At 38.2% G+C, this 25,169-nt stretch overlaps 1 protein-coding gene across 1 annotated transcript in view; it reads right to left on the bottom strand.

Moving 5' to 3' along the window:
* Positions 1-11,607: 11,607 nt before the first annotated feature.
* Positions 11,608-25,169, bottom strand: part of NRG3 (neuregulin 3) — a 377,309-nt gene continuing 363,747 nt past the window's right edge. Inside the window, 2 exon segments of the mRNA XM_062000750.1 lie at positions 11,608-12,115; positions 16,891-17,061. Of these exon segments, the coding sequence (XP_061856734.1) occupies positions 11,608-12,115; positions 16,891-17,061 (679 nt within the window).

Genomic DNA, 25,169 nt, shown 5'->3' with positions numbered 1-25,169 from the left:
GCATGCCTGTGCTTGGGGGATGAGGTACGTGGAAGAGCAGCTTTGCAAGTAAAACATTTTTCTGCTGTTTTGTAGTGTCACTGTGTTCAAAAGCACTTGGACTAATAGTGCTAAAGTAAGGCAGATTTCAAGTAAAAAACCATGCATGAACAGAAGCCAGGTGACAGATTCAGACAGCTATTCTGAGCTGTATTAAAAACCAAACAAAAATAGCTAGAAGAAAGAAAAAGCACAAGTGTTAGCCAGGAAAGCAGGTATCTGCAAGGCAGTGGTCAGGAGTGATGTGCGGGGAGCCAGGGGAGCCCAATCAAGGCATAGCTGAGCTGGGGAGTGCCCTCAGCCTTGGCCCCTTGTCCTTGCCTGGGAGCAGATGGGCCTCAGCTGAGATTCGGGGTGCGCGGCACACTGTGAGTGCAGCCAACGGTGGCAGGGAGTCGCAGCGACTTCACCTCAAGCCTACCTCATGTCAGCTAGAGAGGTGTTTTTGGTGGCACTTGAGCAGAAAGCCTCTTCAGGCTGTGGATGATGAATAAGCTCGGCATGGAGAGGTTCAGCACAAACTGCTGGGGGTGTGCATGAAAGCATGACCCTGGGCACAGGGATATGAGAAGGGATATCCACTTAAGGGTGCTGAGGGCTGTGAGGAGGGATGGTCACCATGTCCCCTGTGGCTGGCCCAGCTGGGACAGGCACCACCACCCCAGCATGGTGCCTTAAGCTGGATGCCGGTGGGGAACATAGATCTTGCCCCATTGCCATGGCCACAGCTGGGATGACCGGATCTGTTTCACTGCATTCAGGTGAGAAGTCATTCTGTGAAGAATTTGTGCTTGTTTTTTCTGAGACTCTAGAATTAAAGATACTGCTACCACTGCCTCTTTTCTCAGGTGATCCTCCCTGTGACTGTGTTATTTGGGACACTGCAAGCCTTTCTGCCTGGTTCATTCCGTCTAAAACCAATGGGCTTGCAGGCAACACTAGAAGGATTGACTTCAGTAGCAGAAGACTTGGACTTTCCTGGCAGATTCCTCTTGTGTGTGCCAAGAAGTTTGTCTCAAACTCCAGCTAACCACAACCAATCCTCTCATCAGCGAGTGTGAATAAATTTTGTCTTCAGATGGATCCATGTCAACCCTCTTTGTGGCTTTGCTAAGAAATGAAACCTCTGCTTTACGAGAGAGATGTCTGTCGACAGCAGGAGCACACTACTTCAGCAGGGAAAAAGGACTGAATTGAATAACACAATAAAACTCATTTGTGATGCTAAGTAGAAAAATGATACAGTATATATAGCATATACACATGGTAAACCAACCTGGATGTTTGGAGTATAAAAACGAGTCAAAATACAGATTGATTCTGAAATCAATTCTTTTTTTATCCTTTAAAACCATGGACAGGAATGTACAGCTCCACAGAAACGGAGGCCAAACATACTGAACCAAAACATTTCCTGGGATGCTGTGTGACACGTTTTCTAAAGTTATTTCCTTTCAACCACACTCAGTCTAAAAGCAGCTTCCATTTGCAGTTAAAACAATCGTGGTACACATTGCACAATCCTTGAAACACAATCTTTGTCATAGGCACTATGATTATTTTTCTTCTGTTTTTATTTCTGTTTTTACCAGTGAAAAAATAAACAGAGTTGAAAATAAACCCCTTTCCCCCCTTCTTCAATGCGTTTAAGCTATGTGGTTAAGTGAATAGTCTCTCCAGCTATTTAGATGAATGTATTTTAAGTTGGAACATTTATTTCTGTGTTCTAAAAAAGTCTGTGTATGTAGCTTTACATATATAGCTATTATTCAGAAGCCCCAAATCCAACTCAAGTGTTTATCAGTGATTTTATTGACAACAGAATCAATTATGTTGAAATTAAGTAGTTGCCTTATTTCAGTGAACGGTTCAAGACTGTTGGCTGCTAAAAAGAAGGTTTCACAAGATTCTCCCCACGCATTGAGAACGTTCGGACTTCATGTCCACATTAGGTGCTGTTTCATGCATATCTACAGATCACTTTGAAGGTAAGCATAATTTTATGAGATGTGGAAAATTCTGGTGATCAACAAAGGAAAGTATGAAACCACATAGAAGTTTACAATAAAAGTACATCTATTGAAATTGAGTCTGATTGACTCTACTTGCTAAGTGCTCAGAAAAAAAGTCAGAAATATTGGATTTGTGACCATTAAGACTAGTTCTGGGAACCAATCATTCCACTTTTACTTCTGGATCTTTTAATGTCTTTGTTGATTAAATAGCAAGGACCAAAAAACTAACCAATAAAAGAGGCACATAATTTGCAAAGGCAGTTCTTCCCTTGCAGTTACTCCAACTATCCCAGCTGGATATTCACAGTGAACAGACCATGTTCCCACCACCTTTGTTCCCTTTTTTAAATCGACAGGGTTTTGCTCCAGGATGCATTGTCAGCCAGTGAGGGAGGAGTGCAGGGCACTGCCTGGTCTTCTCTCAGATAATTGAGGAAGACAGGTAAAGTGCTGCCACCGAGATCCTACTCACAAGGCTGGAAACTTGCCTGTGAGCTATAGTGCCCTCCTACAGCATGGGCATTGGCACAGTGATGTGTTTGTTCTCTTTATTCTCTGAAAGCCGTCTACAGACACCTTTAAATTAATGTAAATGCAAAACTACTCTATTACTTACTGGAGAAAATGAAATGAAAATCACAACTTTGTTGCCAATCTATATGGGGTTACAGAGGAGCCTGGTTTTAAAGGTGATTCCTAAGTTGGTTTTGTTTTGTTTTCCAAGTCTGCCTTTTATCTCAGTCTTGGGAGAGTTTTTCATTCTCAGCTGAAGTCTCCCCTACTGCGAAAAAGCCAAAGGGGCTGAGCCCTCAGGATGCTCCCTCACAGCACAGCACTGTCTACAAGGCTGAAGGAGGGACTGGTTTGCCCCGTTAGCCAGAAAACCACATGGGGCTTTGGTGTGACACCCATGCCTCCAGCAACAGGCTGCCATTGCCACCTCAATTAACACAAATGTCCAGTAGTCAAATCAATCCCAGCTGGTGGTTAAGGAGCGTGGTAAACCCCGTCCTGTGCACTCTGCAAGTCCATCCTGAGATTCTACAAACCACTGACAATTTAAAACATGCTACCAGTTTACATACATCACAGCCTGCAAAGAAATGTGACCAAACCATACAGCATCATTTCACCATTGCCAGTCTGTTGAAATACCAGTGGAACTAGCTGGAAAAGTTTTTAGTAATCGGCCCTTAAAATCGGCCCTTACTTATGCCCCTGTCCTCTTGGCAGAGTATGCAGAACACATCTCTTGCCTCACCTTTGCTTAACGATTTAGGAGTTTTATGTACATCGGCTCTTGGAAGAAAGGTTTCTTAGGAAAAAAGACAGACTAGATAAACATGTATGCAGACAAAACCTGCTCAGAACAACCCTCCCCTGCCAGGGCACCTGTTCCTCCTCTGAGGTCAAAATTTTAAAGACTTTGTCTCGTGAGCTGCTTTGGAAAAAATCTTGCCATTGTTAGCTGTGATGAAACTGCACATAGGCTGAATTTGCCTTCATTGCTTCTCTATACAACATACAGAGAAGCAGCACAGAAAACAATACTTAAAGGATAGCTTTGTTAAAACTGATGTCAAAGATCAGCCTGGCAGCTGATCTGCACTTATATATGAATGCATACAATGGCTGCAGAACAATCATGGTGAGTTTTGCTTCTGCATATACATGATTTTGGACTGTGAGATCCAGCTCTGATCTGTAGAGTTGGAGGACCTTTCACCACTGTCAGATCTGGAGCTCAGCGATCACAGCTAGTTACTCTGCCAAAGATAGATCAACAATGTTGACTTTAAGACTATGGAAGCAGCTTCACCTCTGCAATAATCAAGGAGAATATGCAATGAAGTATAAAAAAATAGGTTAGTTGGAATCAAACTGCCTTAGTGCTGTTCTAAAATTACCCTGATGGGCAGAGAGACTTCTGCTTGCATTGCTCCAGCTCAAATGGCAGAAACTAATGGGTCAGGTCAAACCATGAGCCACAGACTCAGAAATTGTAAATTGGACCATTGCTAGCACTCCATATAACCTGACAGGAGCTGAGAAGCACTCTCATTGATTTTTAGTTCATATGATTTCATTTTGATTTAATGAGGAGCCTTCACAGAGGTCAGTGCCGACACCTGCCTTTTGTTACCGTCACTAGGGAAGGAGCTGCAGATGCTCTGGGGTGGGCCAGGAATCCTTTAAAGGATCCTAGAATTTGGAAATAACCAATTTAAAAAATGAACTAGTGCCAACGACCACAGTTCCACTGACATGAGAAAGATCTGAGAAAGAAAAAAAACAAGGCAAGTTTCTCAGATGATGTGATCTGGTTCCTCCTCACCCATGGTAAGAGCTGTGCCATAGCCAGAAGCTCCTTCCCCTCTTCTCCAGCAGAACTTTACAGTGTGCATCTTGCCGGGGTGGTAGGGGTGCTAATAGTTCCATTAGCTGCTGTTTCTCCCATCAAGAACAGTCAAAATCCCAGCTATTTCTAGGACATTCAAATTCAGCAGATGGCTCCAATCTCAGTATCAATTGGTAGATTTTTGGAAAATAAAAGAGAGTCATCAAATATTCATACCTCTTTCATTTTATTTGGGATTCCTTCCTGGAAGAGACCCGAGATAATCTGAAGCAAATGAGTTTGAGTCAGAAACTTACACCTCATTTTTTGTCCTGTTCCTCCTGAACACTTGGCATTTTCCTCAAATGTAAGGTGGGGTGTTTTTTCTGTCTCAGTAGGCTGTTATTTTCAGTACTTCTTGGGTTTCTAAATTCAAAATACAGAACAAATTCCCAAACAGCATGTTCATCTACATCTAAATTCAGCTCATTATGTGCATCTCTCACTTGACTTAATCCAAAAAGAGAAAGCTACACAGATCTCTTCAGTAAGCAGGCTTCCAGGCTGATGAGGTATGCAATACTTGCTTTGGATCTGGGTAGGAGTAAGCTTTATGTTACGAAAGAAATATCATCTTAATGTATTGTCAAGCAAGGGAAAATGCTAAGCCTGAATTCCCTAAAAAAATGGTCTTAAACATATTACTGGCATTTCATTTGCTTGAAGCATCTTGATAACCTCCAGCTACTTCTCTTTATTTCAGAGAAAGCAAGGAACTATACTTTCATTCTTTAATATAAAACATTCTTTGTATTCTTTTCTCCTCTTGTATTATTATTTCTGTTTTGAGTTTCCAAATATTTACATAACTGAGAGCCCTTGTTCCATATTCCTTCAAAGCAAGATGTGCAGTAAAACAATATTTGCCATGTACATCTTAATTTTATGAACTTAAGCATTATTAATATTGTATAATTCAGTGCAACGTGTGTCAAGAGGCCTTAACCTTTGGAGAAATCTTAGTATTAAGAGGCCAAAAGTCACATTTGAATCTATAGCTCAGGACTCTCAGATGACTTCTGGTCTTTGGTACCCTGAAAGAAGTTGGAGGCTTCTGGTCTGAAATCTCACAGTACTTCCCAGAGTTGGGCAGGAAAAGCTGAAGAGAGTGGCTCACTTGTACTCAAAATGTTGACACTGGCAGATACGAAGGAATGTCAGGAAAATTCGTTGCAGCACAGACTGCATAAATCCTTCTTCAACAGAAAGATTTCTTGATAGGTCTACTCAAAGCAGACAAATGTAAGGGTATAAAATTTTGAATGCCTTGGGCCTTAAATTTACTCAGCAGACATCCTCAGTGTCCCAAACATTAGGCTGTAAATTATACTCTTGACTCTGAGGGCAAGGTAAAATTGAATGTGAATAAAGACATTGAATCATTGCAAATTTAGTGATTTCAGTAAAACCAGAGCAAGCATAGGACAGCACAGAAGTGAGCTTTGCAATGTAAGGGCAAGGAATAAGGACAAGAGTGCATCAATGTTTAGTCATTGCAGTGATGTAGTACAGACCATGGTGACTGATAGGGAAAAAGGAAACATAAATTGCACGTAGCTCTCCCCCCATTGGTATTAGAGAATATATTATTAAATGTACAGTACAAATACATGACTTACATGCTTACATAGTTTATATCCTATACTTTATTTACATTCTCCAGTGATCAATAAACTCCTCTCCATTTTAAGTATAAAATATAGTTCCTCATAGAAAAAAAATAACCCAAACAAAACAATTAAAACAATTTTAGGCTGTCTTGCTGTATTTTTACTCTGTTATTCATCTGGGGCAGATAGCCTTATGGGGTACTATCAAATCACTCCTTGTTTACAGGACTGTTGACCAAAGAGGAGATTAACCAATCTTTTCAAGAAAGTAAGGGTCAGTGCAGCCTGTCAGTGTCCTGTGGTCACTCTGTCTCTGCAGCTGACACTGAAAACAGGGCTGGAATAATAAAGAATAAAAACATAATTACCTTTGTTCCAAGGGGCAGTACAAGCATTACAAAATTGGGAATTCCTGCCCCTTTATCAAATACCACCACCATAGCAATTAATAAATTCAAGTACTTTAACTTTTTTGGAAGTTTCAAGAGCTAAACAGCTATATTGTTTTTTACCATGAAGATGAAAGCTCTTTCACCCTCTGCAGCATACCCTGTGGCTCTCCAGAGTTCTGGGCCACAGCAATGGCTTTCCATATTTCTTGCAAGAGACTACAGACTCCTATGGCCCAATCCTCCAACTGCTATGTAATAAAAATGAAAAGGCCCACTTATCAATAAGTTCACTGATATTGTAGGTATTTCTTTTATATGTCATCTTTGAATTTTGCTATTTAAAATAGAAAAATCCTGTTTGATATGATGACTTGGAAGAGTCCAGTGCAAAATCTGAAAACCATGTCACAGTTGTTTTCATGTAAGTAGACATGAAAACAAAGTTAATATAATCTTACTACAAACTTAAATAAATATAAGGCAGTACAAAATGGGAAAAGTTTGCCTCACTTTGTATTTTTAACAAGACAAAGAACTATATTATTCCAGGATTAATGTTTTAATACAGATAAAATCTTATTCTTTTTGAGGGAATCTAACAGTTCAGGATCTGGACCACAGAAAGGGATAGAGATGTCCTTTAAGACTATGTGTCAGACAATACACATAATGGTGGGCTAACAAAATAAATGACAAAAAAACACCAAAACCCAATACATAAGCTGAAAAATCTATACTAAATATTTTCTAAATATCTGATAATTTTAAATTCATGCCAAGATAATGAATCCCTTCAAAAGCTCATTTTTCTTTTTCCCCAAGGTAAAAAACAGTTTATAAGGAAATTCCATTCCATAGAAAGGCCATTGATATTAATGTCATTTTCAAAATCAGTTTTCATTCCAGGTCTGCTCCTTCAAGCTTTATTTACTGCAGCTAGGACTCAGAAAAACATCTTCTTTGGTATTCACTTTCATAATTTTGTGTAACAGTAAGAAATGTTCAAGTAATGTCCAAAACTAGACTAAAGGAACCTTGGGATGAATTGGGAAAAGGAATCCAGATTTTCTCCCTACGTACATGAGAAACCGACAGGAATGATCTCATTGAAGATTCTGATCCAGGATGATCTAGCACATGCCTAGTTAATGCCATTGTCTCATGTTTTTTTCAAAAGTTACACCTGAAGCTGTAGAATTGAGATGAATAACATTGGAATTAGCCACATGGTGTTAGGTTCATTGCTGTTCGGGCCTGGTCAATGATACTCAGCCCTTGTAAAACATAGATCTGACAAAGCAATCACTCAGCCAATGAACCTTGCACTGTATTAAAGTGTTCCCACACTATGATTTTCATTAGCAAAACAAAGACAGCTCCATAAATCAGTGTAGAAGTCCTTACATCATATGGTAGGCTACTAAGCTCTGTGATACTACGTTGGACACCACATAGATGTGGGACGTCATCCTCTATTAACACAAGCTGTCATTACTGTATTGACTACACCAGCTGAGAGTGTGGCTATGTGACTAGATACCAAAAGTATTCTGAAGAGCTCTCTTGCCATGGATGTATTTGTTGATCTAAACCTGATCGTGCAAGAATTAGAATTGGTTCGTGGGTGTTCTGCAGAGTTAAGGCTATGAAATGTGCCCATACTCACCTATGTTTCCTGTTTCAAATGCTGGGATCATTATTTTTTAATTGCTTTGAAGAAAATCTCTACAGAAGGTTAAAAAAAAAAGCAAATCAGGATATACACCTCTCATAATTCTGCTCCACAGTAGTATGCTGAAGAGACACAGGCTTTCTCTTTTCATTTCAGAGGAAGTTCAATCTATTTAGTTCGCTCTTCTCTCAGTTTACTCGAGTGTAATGCTACATGTGTGAATTTTCAAATCAGACTACTCCCGGAACTTCATAGGACAGGTATAATTTTTAATTATGTCACAGATAAATGCCTAAGTTCATAGCCTCCTTTAGGGGGATTACAATTTGTTTCCAAGGCTGGGAATAGATGTAAATTCAGGAATGAACTGTATTTCACACTGACTCGCATCCATTTGTTCCACTGGGTTCAATGGGACCATAGGGGTCTGAAAGAAAGCAAAATTTGGCCTACTATTTCAGCTGTTTCTGTACTTTCTTTCGTGTCCTCTACATAATTAATTGCCAGACCTCAGAAAAAACGTTGTCCCAGTCACTGAAGAACAGGAGGATCCGCTGAGGAAAACAGCTACATCAGAGAAACATACAAACAACATCAAGGCTACCTAGACTGATGTTTTCAAGACTTTTTCTTTTCCTCTGCAAACAATGACAGTTTCAATAGGATCTCAAGCGATACTCTTAACAAATAATACACTAGTCTGTCATATGGTTAATATTAACATCTCTCTATTCAAATATGCTGAAAACTGAATAGAACAGTTAACATATGACAGTCACACGTCCTTTGCTGAGTACAAGACCGCATCTCTAACATGAACTGAAGATAGCCTCATCATTTCAGACCTTCATCTGTCATTCAGTCACACATCTCATTCTCGTAATTACATTGCCCTTCCCCTCTTTCTGGGTCTTTCAGGGGTGCTGAGTGAACACATTCTCTCCGTAAAGGCATTGCTTATGATATGGTTCTGTCTTCAAACGAAATCTTGCCGTGTGTTTCCAATGTGTTTGGTAGGATTTGGGGGACAAGAAGGCCTTACATCTGAATGGATAGGATCTAATTTTGAAATATCTATTAGGATTCTGCACGTTATTACAGAGACACCATCTCGTCATGAAATCAGCAGTGAATGATTAATTAGTTGTGATTGCACTTCACAAATTACTGAATCAGAGCTTTGTATAGTAGCCAGTTTTTTATATGACAAGTATGTTCACAGGGCTTACGGGCAGGGGCAACCTCACTTTGCTCACATCCTGAGCTGGCAGGATGAAAACTGTGTGGACAGAGAAGTCACACGACTGTAAGGATGTAAAGCTGAGCCCCACCTAATACACCTTGTCTTTCAAAAGGTTTATTTGGTGGAGGCTTGGGGACATACCCACTGCAGTCAGCTCAGCTCCTGCACAGTGAGATTGTGCCTAGCCACAGCATATTGCAGAAACACATCGGGAGGAAACTGCTCCTCACGGTCATCCCACTTTACTGCTATAACAAAAGCTCTGTGTCCTTGAAGAAGGAAGTCTGAACAAGGCATGCTCCATCCTGGGGCATAAAGCATAGTTTGCCCTCAAATATATTTTTATTGAAAACACACAGCAAAGATTACAGCCATAGAAAGTTCTGTAAACAAGACAATTTCATCAACTTCATCTTAAAAAAAGAAAACTCAAAAACCAAAACTGCCAAAGAAATCCAAACTGAGACTTGCTGAATGAAGACTGTGATGAGTATTTTGGTTTTTTTTTGCTGCCTTAATAATAATAATAATAAAAAAATGACATACACCTTCAGCATTTCTTTTCCAAATTTACTTGACAGAGGTTAAAATATTGCTTTATTCTGACTCAACATACAACAGCACTGTGTGATTGGTTGTGCTATTTTGGGAAGTCTTGAGACGTGTGAACTGGAAGTCTGGGGAGCAATTGATAAGTTTAACAATTAATTTGCTGCAAAACAATATGTAAATACATTCTCTATATATGGCAAATTTACTTTTTAATCAGTCTTCTGTCATTAAACCAGGGAAGGCTATTTAGTAATTATTTATTAGAGGTGATTTTCTTTTTTCTCCACAAATAAGCAGATATTTTAATACTAGTGAAAAACAGTAATGTGTGTGGCACTGAATCCAATTCATTGCATCACTGGCATATATTGCATTACAATTTATGGGGGGAAGAGGGACTCAAAAGAAAACAAATGTTAAAAATGCTCATAATGTGACTGGGATACAGCAACCAGGAAATGACATTTCTTCTCTAAGGCCTTGGTCCCCTCCAGGGAGTGATTTTGTGGATCCGTCTGCTCTTATTTAGGCCCATTAGTATCAGATCTGTGCATGCTTCTGAGTCTGCCCATACTGAACTATCTGCAGGGTAGAAGCTTTAAAGTTCAAAAGCCTAAGCCACAATTAAAATGACTAAAGAACTGAAAGCAGGAACAAATTAGGGCAGTGTGGACACATCAGCTGGATTTCGATCATACTGGATCTCCCTGACTCTTCTCTGAACAACTCATAACCAAAAATAAGTTAAAAAAATTTACACACACACTCAGAATTGCTCCTTGAGAGCTTGCAAATGCCTTCAAAGCATAACACTTTAGAAATGTTGAGGGACTGGTAATGAACAACAGTGTTTATGTTCTCACTCAAAAAAAGCCAAACCTAAACCTCAAACCAAACCTACGGCCATACACACTTTTGGACTTTCTCTTGTTCTTCCTCACACTCCCAGGCAGCTCTGACAGGCAAAGCTCGGAAGATGTAGCAGCTGTGGGGTCCTGACCCCAATCCTGACCTTTCTACAGATCCCAATCCCACTTCACAGTTGGCGAAACCCAAAGCTCCATTGACTTTCTTGGGCTGACTGACACATTAAAGTAAGGTCGAGAGTTAAGCCTTTGGCTCAATTTAGGGATTTAGTGTCATTCCACAGTAGGTACCAGACCTCAGAAGTACATATCTGTATGCCTGTTTTCACAGTATAAACCTGGAACCAAGAGGAGAGGGGGAGCAGGGAGCGGGTCTGTGCTGTGATCATGGGACTTGCTCCCCAGAGCCTGAATCCCCACCAGCAGCTCATTGCAGCACTGCCCTGAAACCAAAAGTGCACCTAAGAACGGTCTCGGCCTTTACTGAAAAAAAAAACCCAAAACCCAATGCATAGCCTAAGCCTTCAGAGACAGCTGAATGGGACCATGGTAAAATGCTTTGTAACTGAAACTGTATGTGTAATCCTGCCTAGAAAGCACCTGATGTACGCTTAATCCCTCCTGGAACTTTTCCCTTAAAAAAATATTTTGTTAAAAAACACTATGATATGAGGGCGATTGACTATTTGGTTTCTTCTAAGTAGATGCTCTTAAATTAATGCATATAAATAATTTGTATTTCATTTCCTCCCTTTCTGTTTTGCAAAGCATCGAATGCACAGATCTCTCATTTCCCCTCCCACAACCCCCCCACACAAAGTCACTTGCTCAATACCGAGTCTCTTTGCGTTTCGCTTCTTAAGACAAATTGTGCCTCTTGCTCTGACTTGGCCATGGGGCTCATGGGCAGAAAGGCCGTGTTTTCACTCGCGCCGCTCTCTGCTTCTACGCTCGCCAGTTCATAGTCTTCCGACCGCCTCGCATCCGTCAGGATCCGAATTTGCTCCTGCACAGTTTCTAGCAATATTTTCACTTCGTGTTGTTCTGCTATAAGACAATTACTGACTGGGGAACTCACATTGACAAGTTCAGCTGAATAGGAGTTTTTGCACCATTTGATGCCTGTTACTTCAGAAACGTTTTGCATTTGCATGCAGGCTTCGTCCAAGCCCACAGACGGGATGATGGGAACGGAGTTGGCCCTTGAAGATGAACAGCCGACCAAGTCCTTCTGATCCACATTACTAAAATAAGGGGTTGTCTCTCTTGAAGGCAGTTGCATATTTATTGAAGTATTCTGAGGAGTTTTTAAACCAGTGGATGAACACCTAGAAAGAGTAAAAAGAAGTTTCTGTTGTACATCAAGCGGTCAGATGCAGCCAGCAGCAGGAACGCTGGACAAGTTTCAGTGAACCGTGCTGAAAAGACACATCATTTTCCCCCTCACACTAGGTAATAGTGTGGCCCTAGGGAAAACAACAGACCTGGAAGACCTCGATTTCACTCTCAGATCTGCCAACAGCAAACCACTGCTTTTCTCCCAGTCTCATTTTGCCCAACAGTATATGAGAATAACAACAAATGCTTTTTGAAAGATCTCAGGAGTTACATTGTAGTATTAATTTTCTTTGGAATGAAATTTGAAACTCCATTCCTACATACCTAACTGGGGAAATGGATTGATGCTTTCCCAAACATCAGAACTCTCAATGTCAAATGGCCATTTTAGGAAAAGACTTCAAAAAGGTGCAGGAAAAAAATGAACTTTAAACAATCTATGGCTGTTCAGTCTTTTTTTTTTTAACATGGAAACAACTGTCTATGCTCCCCTTCATACAAGCAGAGCTTCTGAGTACAGTGGACTTCTGAAAAAACATGCAGGTTGGCCTGATTTGTTTTCTTAGATCTCACCTGGAAATACAGCTAATATATTGGGCTTGAGCAAATGTCTGTGTTTTCCTGATATTGTAATCGTGTGTTTCAAAAACCCCTCTTTTATCCTCAATTAGTGTCATAGCATGATTTTATTTATTGTGAGGCAATCCTGTTGAATTTTCATCAATTTTGTTTCAAAGCTAAATTTGTCAATCTAATCAGAAAATGTTTTTAATTTTCAGGAAATACTTGAAAAACAGAAACAAAGTATACTAAAGATAAAAGAAAGGAAACAATAACACAAAAAAAAGAGATGTTTCCCATCTGAGTAATATTACTAGAAATGTGGTGCTCTAAGACTTACTGTATATACTAGTCATGATTACCAAAGACCACAGGCATCACCTCAGGACTACAATGTATTTTATTTATAACCAGATTTGTGATCATATTTTAATATGACAAACTAATGGTTTTATCCATGGATGAGGAAAGCAACGTTTAGATCTGGTGTGGAAGCAGGTGCTTTGAGCTCAGATTTGGAGGGTGTTTTTCTGAAAGTTGCTTAAGCCTGCTGGACTTCACTAGAGATATCCTACTCATCTGTGCCTTGCTGCTTTTTTGGCACTAGGAGAAAGAGAGCTAAGGAAAAGAAAAGGAATTGCATGAAACAGCCATAGTTCAACACCAGCACACAATAGTAATTAATGGGAAAGGCTTCCTTTGGCCCCATCCTCCTGCCAAGCTGTCAGGCACGGGACAGAAGGAGATATCTTTGGGCTCATTTCTAGCAGAGTGCTGCTGACCTGTAATTAACTCATCTGTGGTGGCACCATGTTTGTACAACTGCTCGACACATTACCCTTTAGAGAATCACAGAATCTTAAGGGTTGGAAGGAACCTCAAAAGATCATCCAGTCCAACCCCTCTACCTGAGCAGGACATCCTAGAGTAGGTCACACAGGAATGCGTCCAGGTGGGTTTTGAATGTCCCCAGAGAAGGAGACTCCACAAGGTTAATAGGTTCCTGTGCAGCTCTATGCAGCCCCCATATGAAAACTCGAGTACCCCCAACAGAACAGGAAACGCAGCTGGGAGCTCTGTGACAAGGAGGAGATGTTGTGATGTTAGCTGCTATCTGATGGAAAGAGCTACAGCTTTGGGAAGTGGCACCAAAGGGAATAATATAGCAAGCTGCCTCTTTCGGGCATGTGCTAGAACTTCTTGTAGATGGTATAGAGCTGCATTTCTATTTTACAACTGAGCTAGCTGAGAGACAGCTTTTGGTTAATCACATTTGCACTATGCTTACACACGCTTGCAGCCATTTACAGAGGGGCTTTTTTAGAACAGTTCTCAAGAATTACTAGGAGTAAAACACTGATTAGGGGTCTTGTTCCCGAGGGAGGACAATTAAAAAAAAAACCAAAACAAATGAAAACAAAACAGTGCAGACCTTCGGGTTGTGCCCATTCTTGTTTCCTTTGCTTATTATATAATTGTTCAAACGACTATAGCTGGAGAGAGCGCATCAGTTGCATTAATCCCTTTTTTGGTAATTCGGGCCCTAAATATATTCTGGGCTGCACCCTGAAAACAAAGGGAGTGAATGTTTTTAATGAATTTCACATGCAATGGATGTATTATATGGATGATATATAAGTAAAACCAAGAAAAGACTGAATTAAAATGGGTTTGGTGAGAAAAAAGTAACATTTGGTGATTCCATAATAGAGATTCAATTATTCTTCGTATTTTGAAAAAGAATTGGCAGCAATAAGAACATTTAAAGCAATTCCTGGCATATCCGTACTGTTATTTGAAGTACTGGTAGACACACCAATTTTAAGCCAGAATTACAAGTTTCTGCCCTGTTCTCGCAGGGCTTTCAAAGGAGATCTGAGATTGCATTAAAAACCATGCAACATTGTGCAACAGGCAAGGTATTAAACTAGTAAGGATATTACATCTAAACCATGCAAGACAGCTTTTGGTTAATTGCAAACTGATCCATGCTTCCACTTCTGACACCAGACTGCTGCTGTTCTCAGTAGATTGAGATTTAGACCTAAAATTGCACAATATTACATTTTCCTATAATTAACTTTCTCAGTACTAGAGCTCCTCCTACAAAAGATATCTGGTTTTATTTTTTTTATTCTGAAGAGTTATTTTGTTTCAATAAATTAATTCCTGTGCACTTATTTCGAAGTGCAGCTCTTTCTCCTCCCTCTTCCTACAACCAAGGAAAAAAAGAAACTCAAACATTTACAATTATGCAACAGTAACTATGCGATACAAATATAAGAGACTAAATTCAGCAATGAAAGTGAATGAAGCACAATAATTTTACTGACCACTTAAAACAGGTATTAAAGAGAGATAGAAAGGATTAGTAGTTTGAATACAAAATTGGTTTTCTTTAGCATATTACCAATAGCTTTGCAATAAGGCCTACTGGTGACAATGTCCGTTAAGATGAATCCAGGGCCATCACCAGGCTTTGGTTCAGCCTTGTAAACACATATACCTATGTACACATACATCCCATTTTCCACCTGTAGGTACGACATATTGGGTCTTGTATACATAGGCACATTTCTATCTGTGTATGTACACAGTCTGCATGCAGACTTGTGACACCCTCAGGGATTCGAATTCAGCTGTGGGATGCGACTGCCATGTAGACTGTTTCCTGTAAGCTCCTTATTTCAAGGTTTATCTACTCCTTCCAGTAACAGACTGATTAAATAACTTGTATTAGCTATGTTTGACTCAAACGCTGCAAATATCAGATCTTGTTTCCAGTCATGCAATTTGGGGCTTCTTGAAGGTAGCAAAATCTTTAATCTCAACGTGGGGTGAGAAGAGAAGAACTTTTACAGGACTAGACAAAAACTAATCAGATTAACTAGCCTCTTTTCTCTCAAATATAAACACACATAACGTGACTGAACTTCAGCCAGAGCTGCTGATGGATGAACTTCAGAAGCCTCACACAGAGTTAGGGAGATAAACCACTTTGATTTGTGCATCCCAATAGCGAAACATGGAGGTGAAAATGGAGAAGAGAAGGAGTGTAACTTCTGAAGAGGACAAGGGAACTTTTCATTTGGGATAGAGATCTACTGACAATACCAACATTATGAAACTAGCAGATACTTAGATGGTAAAAAAGCCATTTGTTTTTGAGGAAACTTCTTCCTATCTTAGAAGAATTTCACACAAACTAGATTTAGCTAATTTTAATTTTTGTTTGGAAAGAAGATGCATACTTGTATTTTAGTTGGGCTGCAACACAAAATAACTTGAAAAAATACTTCATTTTCATAAAAATCATCATCATCAAAACATTATAATAAAATAAGACCAAATAATTGTTTTTATTTTCATGCCAGACATTGACATTTTGAAAATTCAGTTCCATGAGCACTAGTTGAAGGCTTTTGCTATCATATCTCGTTTCCTGCTGTGTAACTGTTCACTTTAGCTGTAACTTACACATGTCCAAATGAAACTGGTCTTGTTTTATTCCACTTCACATATCACACTTATTTTTACATGTAATATGTTTGTAGTGATTCCAGAAAGTCTTTGAAAATCTATGGGGATATGTAAATATTATACAAAATACCTCAGCAATTGCAAAAGACTTCAAAGGCGTCTGTAGGTGCTCAGGAGCACTCTGAAATTCAGAGCCCAGGTACAGCTGAAGCTCATATTCAATATTCTAATAAGCTGAATTAAAAAAAGGAAAAATATTGGATCCTTTGTGCATTTTCAAAGAGAAACCTGTGTGAAGAGATTGGTCTTCAGACTACAGTAACCAAACCTCCTAACATACATTGATTTATTTAAAAAAACAAGAAAGGTGGACTTCTGAATTATTTTCTCCTATTTGCCCAATGCTGATGGAAAAAAAAAAAAAAAACCCATGCTATGCAAAAGTTAGTAGGACATCCTGAAACCACTAGATAAGGATCAGTTATAAAGAGTATCATTGCCAGTCACTTACATTTTGTACTAATCACTCCTTCTATAGCAGTCAGACAAACAAAAGCATACTACCTTCAAAGAGACAGTAAGCTGCAAACATTTCTTCTGCTTCTACAATCCCTGGATCCATAGTATGCTACAACAAAGTTAAAGGACTGTACTGGCATAGCATATCAACCACATAACAGCAGCCACTCACAAACTGGCTTACTTCACTTATGTTATTACTTACCTGTGACAAGGTATTGGGTCCTGGTCTGTGATCCTTGACTCTTCTAGTTGTTGATATGCTGGTCCTGTAATTCCATTGAACCTACCCCGAGGTAAGGGAGGAGTCCTCCGAAAGGCATTTCTATGTAGCATCCCACTTTTTTGTCCTGGGCTGCAGCATGAAGAGAGACTTCTAGGAATAACACCAAGAGTACAGTAAAAATCACCACAGCAAAAGCATAAACTTCTGCAAAGTAAAGACTCATAATCAATAACATATAGATTACTGGTCTTCTGAACTTTGCTGTGATGGTCTATGGCATGAGTAGAAATTTTCTATGGGAATATAATAGTATAATCCACAGTTAGCTGCTGTTTATGGCGTATTTAATCCATCATTTTTCTTTTGGAAATGAAAATAATTGCCCGGTACATTAAATGTTTTGTTGTAGTTGATGAAGGATGCTTCTTTTTTTTCTCTGCTACCTTGCTCTATAGAGTTGACTTCTCACGCAGTATAAACAAATAGCGCAGCTCCATCCTACAGCTGAACCCAAAATCAGATCTTGAGTGACCATTATATCATCTATAGGACTATGAGGTGCTACTTCCTGACATAACAATGTTGAGAAAAAAAATATAAGTGAAGCCTATGAACTGCAACTTGTAGAAAGCATCTAGACATAAGTTTTCTCCACGTTGAATTAGAGTTCTTTTTTATAGGTTCATTCTTGTTTTACATACAGATTGTTTTCTTGACTACATATATGAATACTGTGTTGTTTCTTTACATGATGTAGTATAAACCTGAATATGATAAGAACAGGTAATAGTTTTCTAATTATTTCAGACAATTGCATTTGGAAACACTTTTGTAGTGTCCTGGAGAGAGAAAGATTTTTTTCCATTTCATGTAGGAAATAAAAGGTATTTAGAATCCATTCTTTTGGTACAGTAACCATAAAATCAGCTGTTGCTAATGCAAAATAAGGGAGCATAGAATTAGGGCAAGACATAACCTATTTCCACTGTTCACAGGTCACAGTACTGCATGGCATGGCTGGCTTTTCAGTTTCCATCTATTTCTTTTCTCTTGTCATCTCTTGGGTCTCAGACAATGCATAGGTATTACCCACTATTCTGTCACATCCTTAATGATATTTTAATCTAGGTTTTGTAGATGCATTTAAAGAGTTACTATTTTTGGTTACATGAATAATTTCAACTTCTGATGTAATTCAGCTATGCAAAAGATAAGTTCTTGATAAGTTTGCTTTTCTTTTCCCATTATAACGTGACATAAAAGCTATCTGCGTTTTTACACTTTGTGGAAACTTTATAGTTAGGGCCACATCTATCCCCAAAGTAATTCTTGCTTGGAGTTTACACTTTCATGAAAAACGACCTTTTCTCCTCAAAGTCAAAACATAAGAAGTAATTTCAATGGTCTCTAGCAGTGTTCAACCACACCTCTACTCATCTGGTGCTTTTTAATTGAAAAGATCAATAACCCATAGCATATCACTCCATTAAGGATTTTTTGATGCTTCCTTAAATAGATTTTTCCTTAGCTATTACAGGAGGCTGTGAAAAAGCTGTATTAAAAAACTGAAGCACTGGCCTTTCAATTCTGAAGTTCAACTTGTGAGTTACAGTTTATATTCCGTAAAATAATAATATCATGTCACAATACAATTGACAATTTCTGCTCAGGAGAGTCTGAAATTATTACAGCAGAGAATCCTAAAGGATACAGCTGAATGAATAATTTGTGATGGATAATGAATTTAGGGTTTTTTATTGATTGCAGTACATTCATCAATGTACTACGAAAGTCAACAAACTGATTAATGTTAACAGACTTTAGGTGGATTACAAATATTTGAAACTAGAAAGATATTGTTTAATTGTGGCTGGCTTGATGCCCCTGTGCATCCTCCTTGTTTGATGACAGCACGTGGTCTCCCTTTAACAACATGCACATGAAAATTCACAAGAGCTCTGCATATGTAATAGATCTGAAACATATACAGGTATACCTGAGATAACTGGTACAAACTGCATCAGCAGTGCATATAAATGACCTATCTGGACTTCCTTCTACTTGCATGGAAACTCTCATTGCTAAATCTAACACTGGATGCTCCAGGTGGTCAGTGTGCGTGGGCTGGTTGAACTGAAGGATCTGGCCCATGCCAACATTGTCCTGCAACCACAGCAGCTCCAGCACCAACACAGATTAAACAATCAATTTGTTGTTAATGTGAAGTTCTTATGCTTTCAACATTTATGATGGAGGAGACAATGAACAAAAAACATTTGTAGCCATGAACAAGGTACAAAATTCACTAACAGGGAAACAGTTACAGATAGTGCAGCTTCAAGCTGCAAGATAGCACTTATTTCTTGAAGCACCAAAGACAAAATAGTAACATTTTATTAAAAGGTTCTATGACAAAGTAAGTACAGCATAAGAAGTTTTTCCTTTTTACACAAAACTATGAACATCAGTATAATCTTCCTTCAAAAGTGTTGAAACAATCTCTCTCAGACCACAGCTCTATTGCCCACATTAGGTGTTCCTCTGTCTGAGGCAAACAATACCTTTCAGAATTCTTCAGTGAATTTACCCTCCTTTAGCCAGCATTATGGTTTTTTCATCCCTGCACTCCATTCTAACTGCGTAAAAGAAACCAGTTCACATAACTGAGCTGCTCAATAAAACTCAATAAGGAAAGCTGTAGCAGATATGTCTTTAAAATCTATTAATCAATTACAGTAGAATAACAAAAATCAGAATATACTTTAACTGGTCCACAAGTAATGCATAAACTAGGGAGAAATACAGTTCTGATGAATCAATAGTTCAAAGTAGTTCAACCGTCTCAAAAGTTAATTAAGAACTTGGTATTCACTGCTGCAAATTGTTTCCTGTGAATATTTTCTTTAGGTTGAGCAACTGAGTTAAAAATAGTCTGTCTCAGCAGGTGGAGTGTTCTCTTCTCAGGGCGCACACACATCTCCCAAGTGCAGTTAACTGTGCTCATGAATAGAAGACTTGCAGTGAATTTACAGTAACTCTGGGAATCCTCCTGTACTACTTTTTAGCTAATCACTGAACAAAATTGATCACATTGCGAACATATTCAGAAGTAACTGTGAACGGGAACATGAAAAGCATTAACAGAGTGTTAAAACTTTAGATGGGATCTCAGTCCTTCTCCTCTTGTTTAACCATGGTTGTGTATATATCTATTTTACTTATTCTTTCCCTTTTTTTCATGGTTGTAATTCATGAAAAGAAAGATGCAAAGTTGAGAGAGGAAAGTTCAAAGAACAGTTGTAAATACTCTGGCTCTGTACCTGCAAAATTTATACAGGGAGGCACATTATATTACATATTGTATTACCTACTGATGATGAGATGCAAACATTAGTGTTGAAGACATGTTCTCTGTCTTCCCAAGACAGAAACATTAAATACATACCTCAATGACAAATCTAGCTGACAGATAGTGTCTTCTAATGTTCCCTAGGAGTCATACTTTTTAAAGTTAGACAATCTACTGCTAACACTTGTACAGATCAACTATTCAGACTTTCAATCAATTTTCAGTTTTAATAAAAAGGATCTGTTACACCTGAGAGCATAAGCATCTCTCAATAAATACTGTGCAACAATAATAACACTATATCACAAAACTCTTTTGTCAGAGTGTTTACAAGGATGAGATGACAAACAATGAGCACATCTCTGCTGGATCCTGTGTTATAAATGGCTACCCAAAAGGGAGAAAATTAACATAATGCTTGGAACTGTGTGATTAAAAGAGTACTAAGATTATGCCAAAAAAGCTGTGGCATAAAAGAACTGAACTTGACAGTTTCATCCTTTTTTCTTCTCTGTAGCATCTTTTATCTCAAGCATTTAAACACCACTCTTCCCCATGCCTTTGCAAAGTTACCGTGTACTGTCTCAGTATATGATTACTGTCTAGGAAAACGTCTCATCTACAATGGCATGATGACTTGTGTATCCTAGTTTGTGTCTATGCACTGTTACAGCTGGTCAAGTTCTCAGCCCATGTGATGGAGTGGGACTATAGCCTGCTGTTGGCAAAACTCTCTTCTCCCTTCTGAAATGTAGGAAAAGCTTTCCAGCAGTTAGCCTTATACTTGCAGATCTACTTTTGACTTGTGAAATGGGAGCACTGCCGCTCCCATGATATATCCATGGTACTTGTGAACAGCATGTTCTGGGGCTGATTGGGAACTTTGCAACATTACATAAATCCTTAAACACTACCTGTATCATCTGGTCATCATCCCAGTTCCACCAGACAGACACACACACACAATAAGAAAAGAGGACAGAACATCTGAAGGTACCTCATATATTCCCTGTACTGCATTGATCAACCTCCATCCTAAAACTACAGAGAGTTGTTGTGTATTGAAAGCTTTGAGGTTTCTTTTCAGTTTGAAATTACTTATGAGTATACATCTAAAATTATTTGTAAGTATACATGTGCCACCATACTCCTTCATTTTAAACAAGTCTTTTGCTTCTCATTATGTTTTTTCTAATGTATTTATAAGCAGGATCTGAAGACTGAAATGAGACAGACTTTAACAATTTCTGCGGAACACAGATTCTTCATTCTTCTTTGTACCCAAATGCAATTTGAGTCCATATCTATCAGGAGGCCATTTTAACCAGGTAAGACAACAGTGGTGTATTTTCATGCTGTATTCAAATGAAATGACAACAGCATCTCATGAAGTGTTTTCACTGTTTCTTTCTGATGGTTATGTCTTGATTCATACTTCCTCTCATCCCATTTATCTTTCCTGCAGTTGCATCCATTTCTGACTAGGCTAACATTTGACAAATACTATTACTGAAACTTCTCTTCCTCATTTGTTTCTTAAATTTTGTTATTAGTTCTCAAATGCCTGACCTCATACTTAATACTGTTGAGCCTCAATCCACCTCTGTTGTGCCACTCACTAAAGTTACTCAATTCATTCTTTATATCTAGAGCCTTATCTGTACTTTTTCATTATGTTCCAACTTTTTTTTGGTGCCAGTCATGCATAAGAGCATTAGATGAAATTTGTCTGCAATGTTGACTAATTCTATGACAGGTCTGTTATTGCTTCACTGGTGAATGTCTTCAGCCCAGCACTTCTCAACTAACTCTTTACTATCTCTCTTTTAACCACCTCTGTATCTGCATAATAGTTTTTCTGATTCTTCCTACTCTATCCCATTAAAGGCACATGTGACAACAAATGTTGACTGAAGCTGTGTAGAGATCTCCCTTGCTTCCACCAAATACAAAAGAAAATCATCAGTGTAGTTTTGCGGGAACCGCTGCTGGTAAACCTCATGCCAATTTTTAGCCTTTTTTATATCTACCTAAGGAATCTGCTTCCCTCGCATTTGTCTGAAAGCCTTTACTAGTCTAATTCAATGTAATAGGTCTTCAGTTCCTTTGATAAATCTTTTCTCTTCCTAAATATTTGATATTTGCTGTTCCATCATTACATGGCACAGCTCCCATTTTGATAGGTTTTGCTACCAGTCTTGAAATTTCATGATCCAGTTCTCCTTCTAGACTTCTTTAATCAAAATGAACCAGTCCATCTTGACTTGAGGGCTTTGATTTCAGCACTTTACTTCCATACTGACTGCAGTAATGTCTATTTTCATATATTTGATTCTATTTCCATTCTACCTTCATCCTCAAATAATCATTCTAACTGACAAATGAAACACATTAATTCAGGATTGCCCTAACAGCTTCATATATTATCTCTGTCCCACCATCATCTTGGCCTCATCCTCTATAGTACTCCTCTGCTTTATGCAGCAAGAATAACAGATTACTTTCAGTATTACCAGTGGCTCTTAGCTTTCAATAATTCCTGGAAATGTTCACTGCAAGCATGACTTCTTCCACCTGTGATGTAGTTTCTATCTTTCCCTACATTCCATTCCTCTTAGGCATTTTTTGAAGTAAATTTCTCCAGAAAACAATGTTCTTTCCTAGGGAAAACATGGGATTCCTTATACTTTCTCCCTTTTCAGGCTTCCTTTGCTTTCACATTCTTAGTTTATCAGTATTTGTTGCATAGAATTCAATAGCCTTATTTACAGAACAACTTTAATTTACTCTTTCTTCTAATTTAAACCGAATCAATTATATTGGGAGCATAAAGAGTAAAATGTTTAGGGTTTTTTTTCTAGAAAATTGGGTTTACCATGATTTTAATTGTCCTAAAAGTTCATTAAAAATGCAAACAAATTATTTTAAGTTTTAGAGTAAGTTTAGCCCATTTTGTCATTTTTGTAAGACAATACAACTCCTCTAGGCTGAAAGCCTCTGGGTTTGTCTTTCATCATGGTATTCTCTGAAATGAATCCCTTTAAAATCAATAATGACTGAATCAATGAATGAAAGTCAGGATGACTAACTACCAAGAAAACTGCTATTCAAAGGGATCACAATTCAATCCCATAATTAGCAGAATAGTAATTTCTTTCTATCTGTTAGAAATTAAGACAGTACATGTTTTCTTCTTCCTAAAATCAACAGATAATAGGAGATTAATTTTTGAGTGCCTTGTATACTTTACAGGAAGTTTTCTCATTGAAACATATTTGTTACTTTCCAGTTCTGACAGTACCAAGAATTGTTTTACATATGTAAGCAGATGATGTAAAATTCTTCTACTGTAATAACAACAGTACATCCTCCAGGCAAAATATTTTAGGAGTAAGATTCGGCGGAGATTCAAATTTTCAATTAAATCTCTGCAATTATTCTTTGCATGTCTTTGCTATTGCCTTGTAAACTGATTGAAATAATTAGGTGACCTCTGTCAATCAAATTTCAGTAACCTCAAATGATTTCTCACCTTGACAGTCTTACTACCAGGCCAAAACTGTACTGATTTTACGAAATGATCACCAATCATTAGAGCCCTTGAAAACACCAGCAGAGAAAAGAGGTCTGCATGCAGAACAAAATATTTCTGTAGCAAACAGAACAACAAAAACAGTCATTTAACAACAGCATAAAACAGGAGCCTGCAGAGCTGCTGTTATTTTTCCAGGCTCATGTCAGGTTTAGAATGGAATGAAGGAATGTTTAGGACAAAATCTATCCCAGTAAAAAACATAACTTTCCGCACTTGAACATTTAGCCACGTTGAACACTACTTATAAATCAAAGAGACTGAGTAAATTAGGAAGCTGTCACATGGTGACATAAATCAAAGACAATCTTATAAGTCTTAAATGTTCAAGACTGTTGCATGTTTTATACAGCAATAGCCTTGAACAATAAATCTTGAGTCTTAAAACTGCAAAAAGAATTCTTTATAAATTAAAGTTGTCATTCCACATCTTAAAAATGGTTCTGAAGCAAAAACTCTTAAGATAGTCTAGTGCTTGCTTGACATCTGCAAATAAGATGGCCATTACTCTAAGTTTTTTCTTTTTTTTTTTTTTTTTTTTTTGTTCTGCTCTGTCCTCCTGGAAAAGAGAGATTACAAAATGCAAAGGTATTAAAATGAGTACTCTGGGATTCTATATTAGTTCACTGTAAATTCAGTGTGGCTTACTCTGTAATTTCCCTATGGAAAACAGGGAATCTGTAGAGTCATTCAGCTTTGATTTCTTTTTAAAGTGATGATCATAAACATAAGTATTTTCAGTCTTTAATTTACTTTCACATTTTTTAAGCTTAGGTAATATCATGGTGCAGCACTTCAACCATTTCAAACTTGGATATTGCAATCATGCTATTACAAGTAAGGGAATGCTACTGTGTTTTTTCTGAACTCCGCGTTTTGACTAAATGGACATAAAATTCCTCCCAGAACTTCTGTGGAAAACCTTCTAGGCAACAGTTCCATAGTCCATCTATGTTTAGTAAAATTATTAATCACATTTTGAAAATGTGTGTAATAAGCCCTAAGAAATGGATCTGAAATGACAGATGGCATTATTTTTTCATGTCAAATTAAAGGCTTAAGTAAGGTAAAAGTAGATAGGACCAAAAATATCCCTTCCTGGCTCAAAAGAGAAGGAATATGCAGCTGATTGAGGGGGGCTGCAGTGAAAAGACACGAAATACTACAGGAGCTAAATCATAACCTCACGCAATCCCAGAATACTCTTTTAATAAATAAGTCTTCCCCTCAAGATTGTCTAGCTAAAAATATTTGAACTAATTTTTCTCAGTCTTTTTTCTCTCTCTCTGTGCTCTGGACTTGATATTACAGACACTT

This window comes from Colius striatus, chromosome 8 (assembly GCF_028858725.1).
Source record: "Colius striatus isolate bColStr4 chromosome 8, bColStr4.1.hap1, whole genome shotgun sequence".
In the NCBI taxonomy this organism is placed as follows: domain Eukaryota; kingdom Metazoa; phylum Chordata; class Aves; order Coliiformes; family Coliidae; genus Colius; species Colius striatus.
The sequence above is the reverse complement of the archived record's forward strand: the minus strand, read 5'-3'. Positions and strand labels throughout refer to the sequence as shown.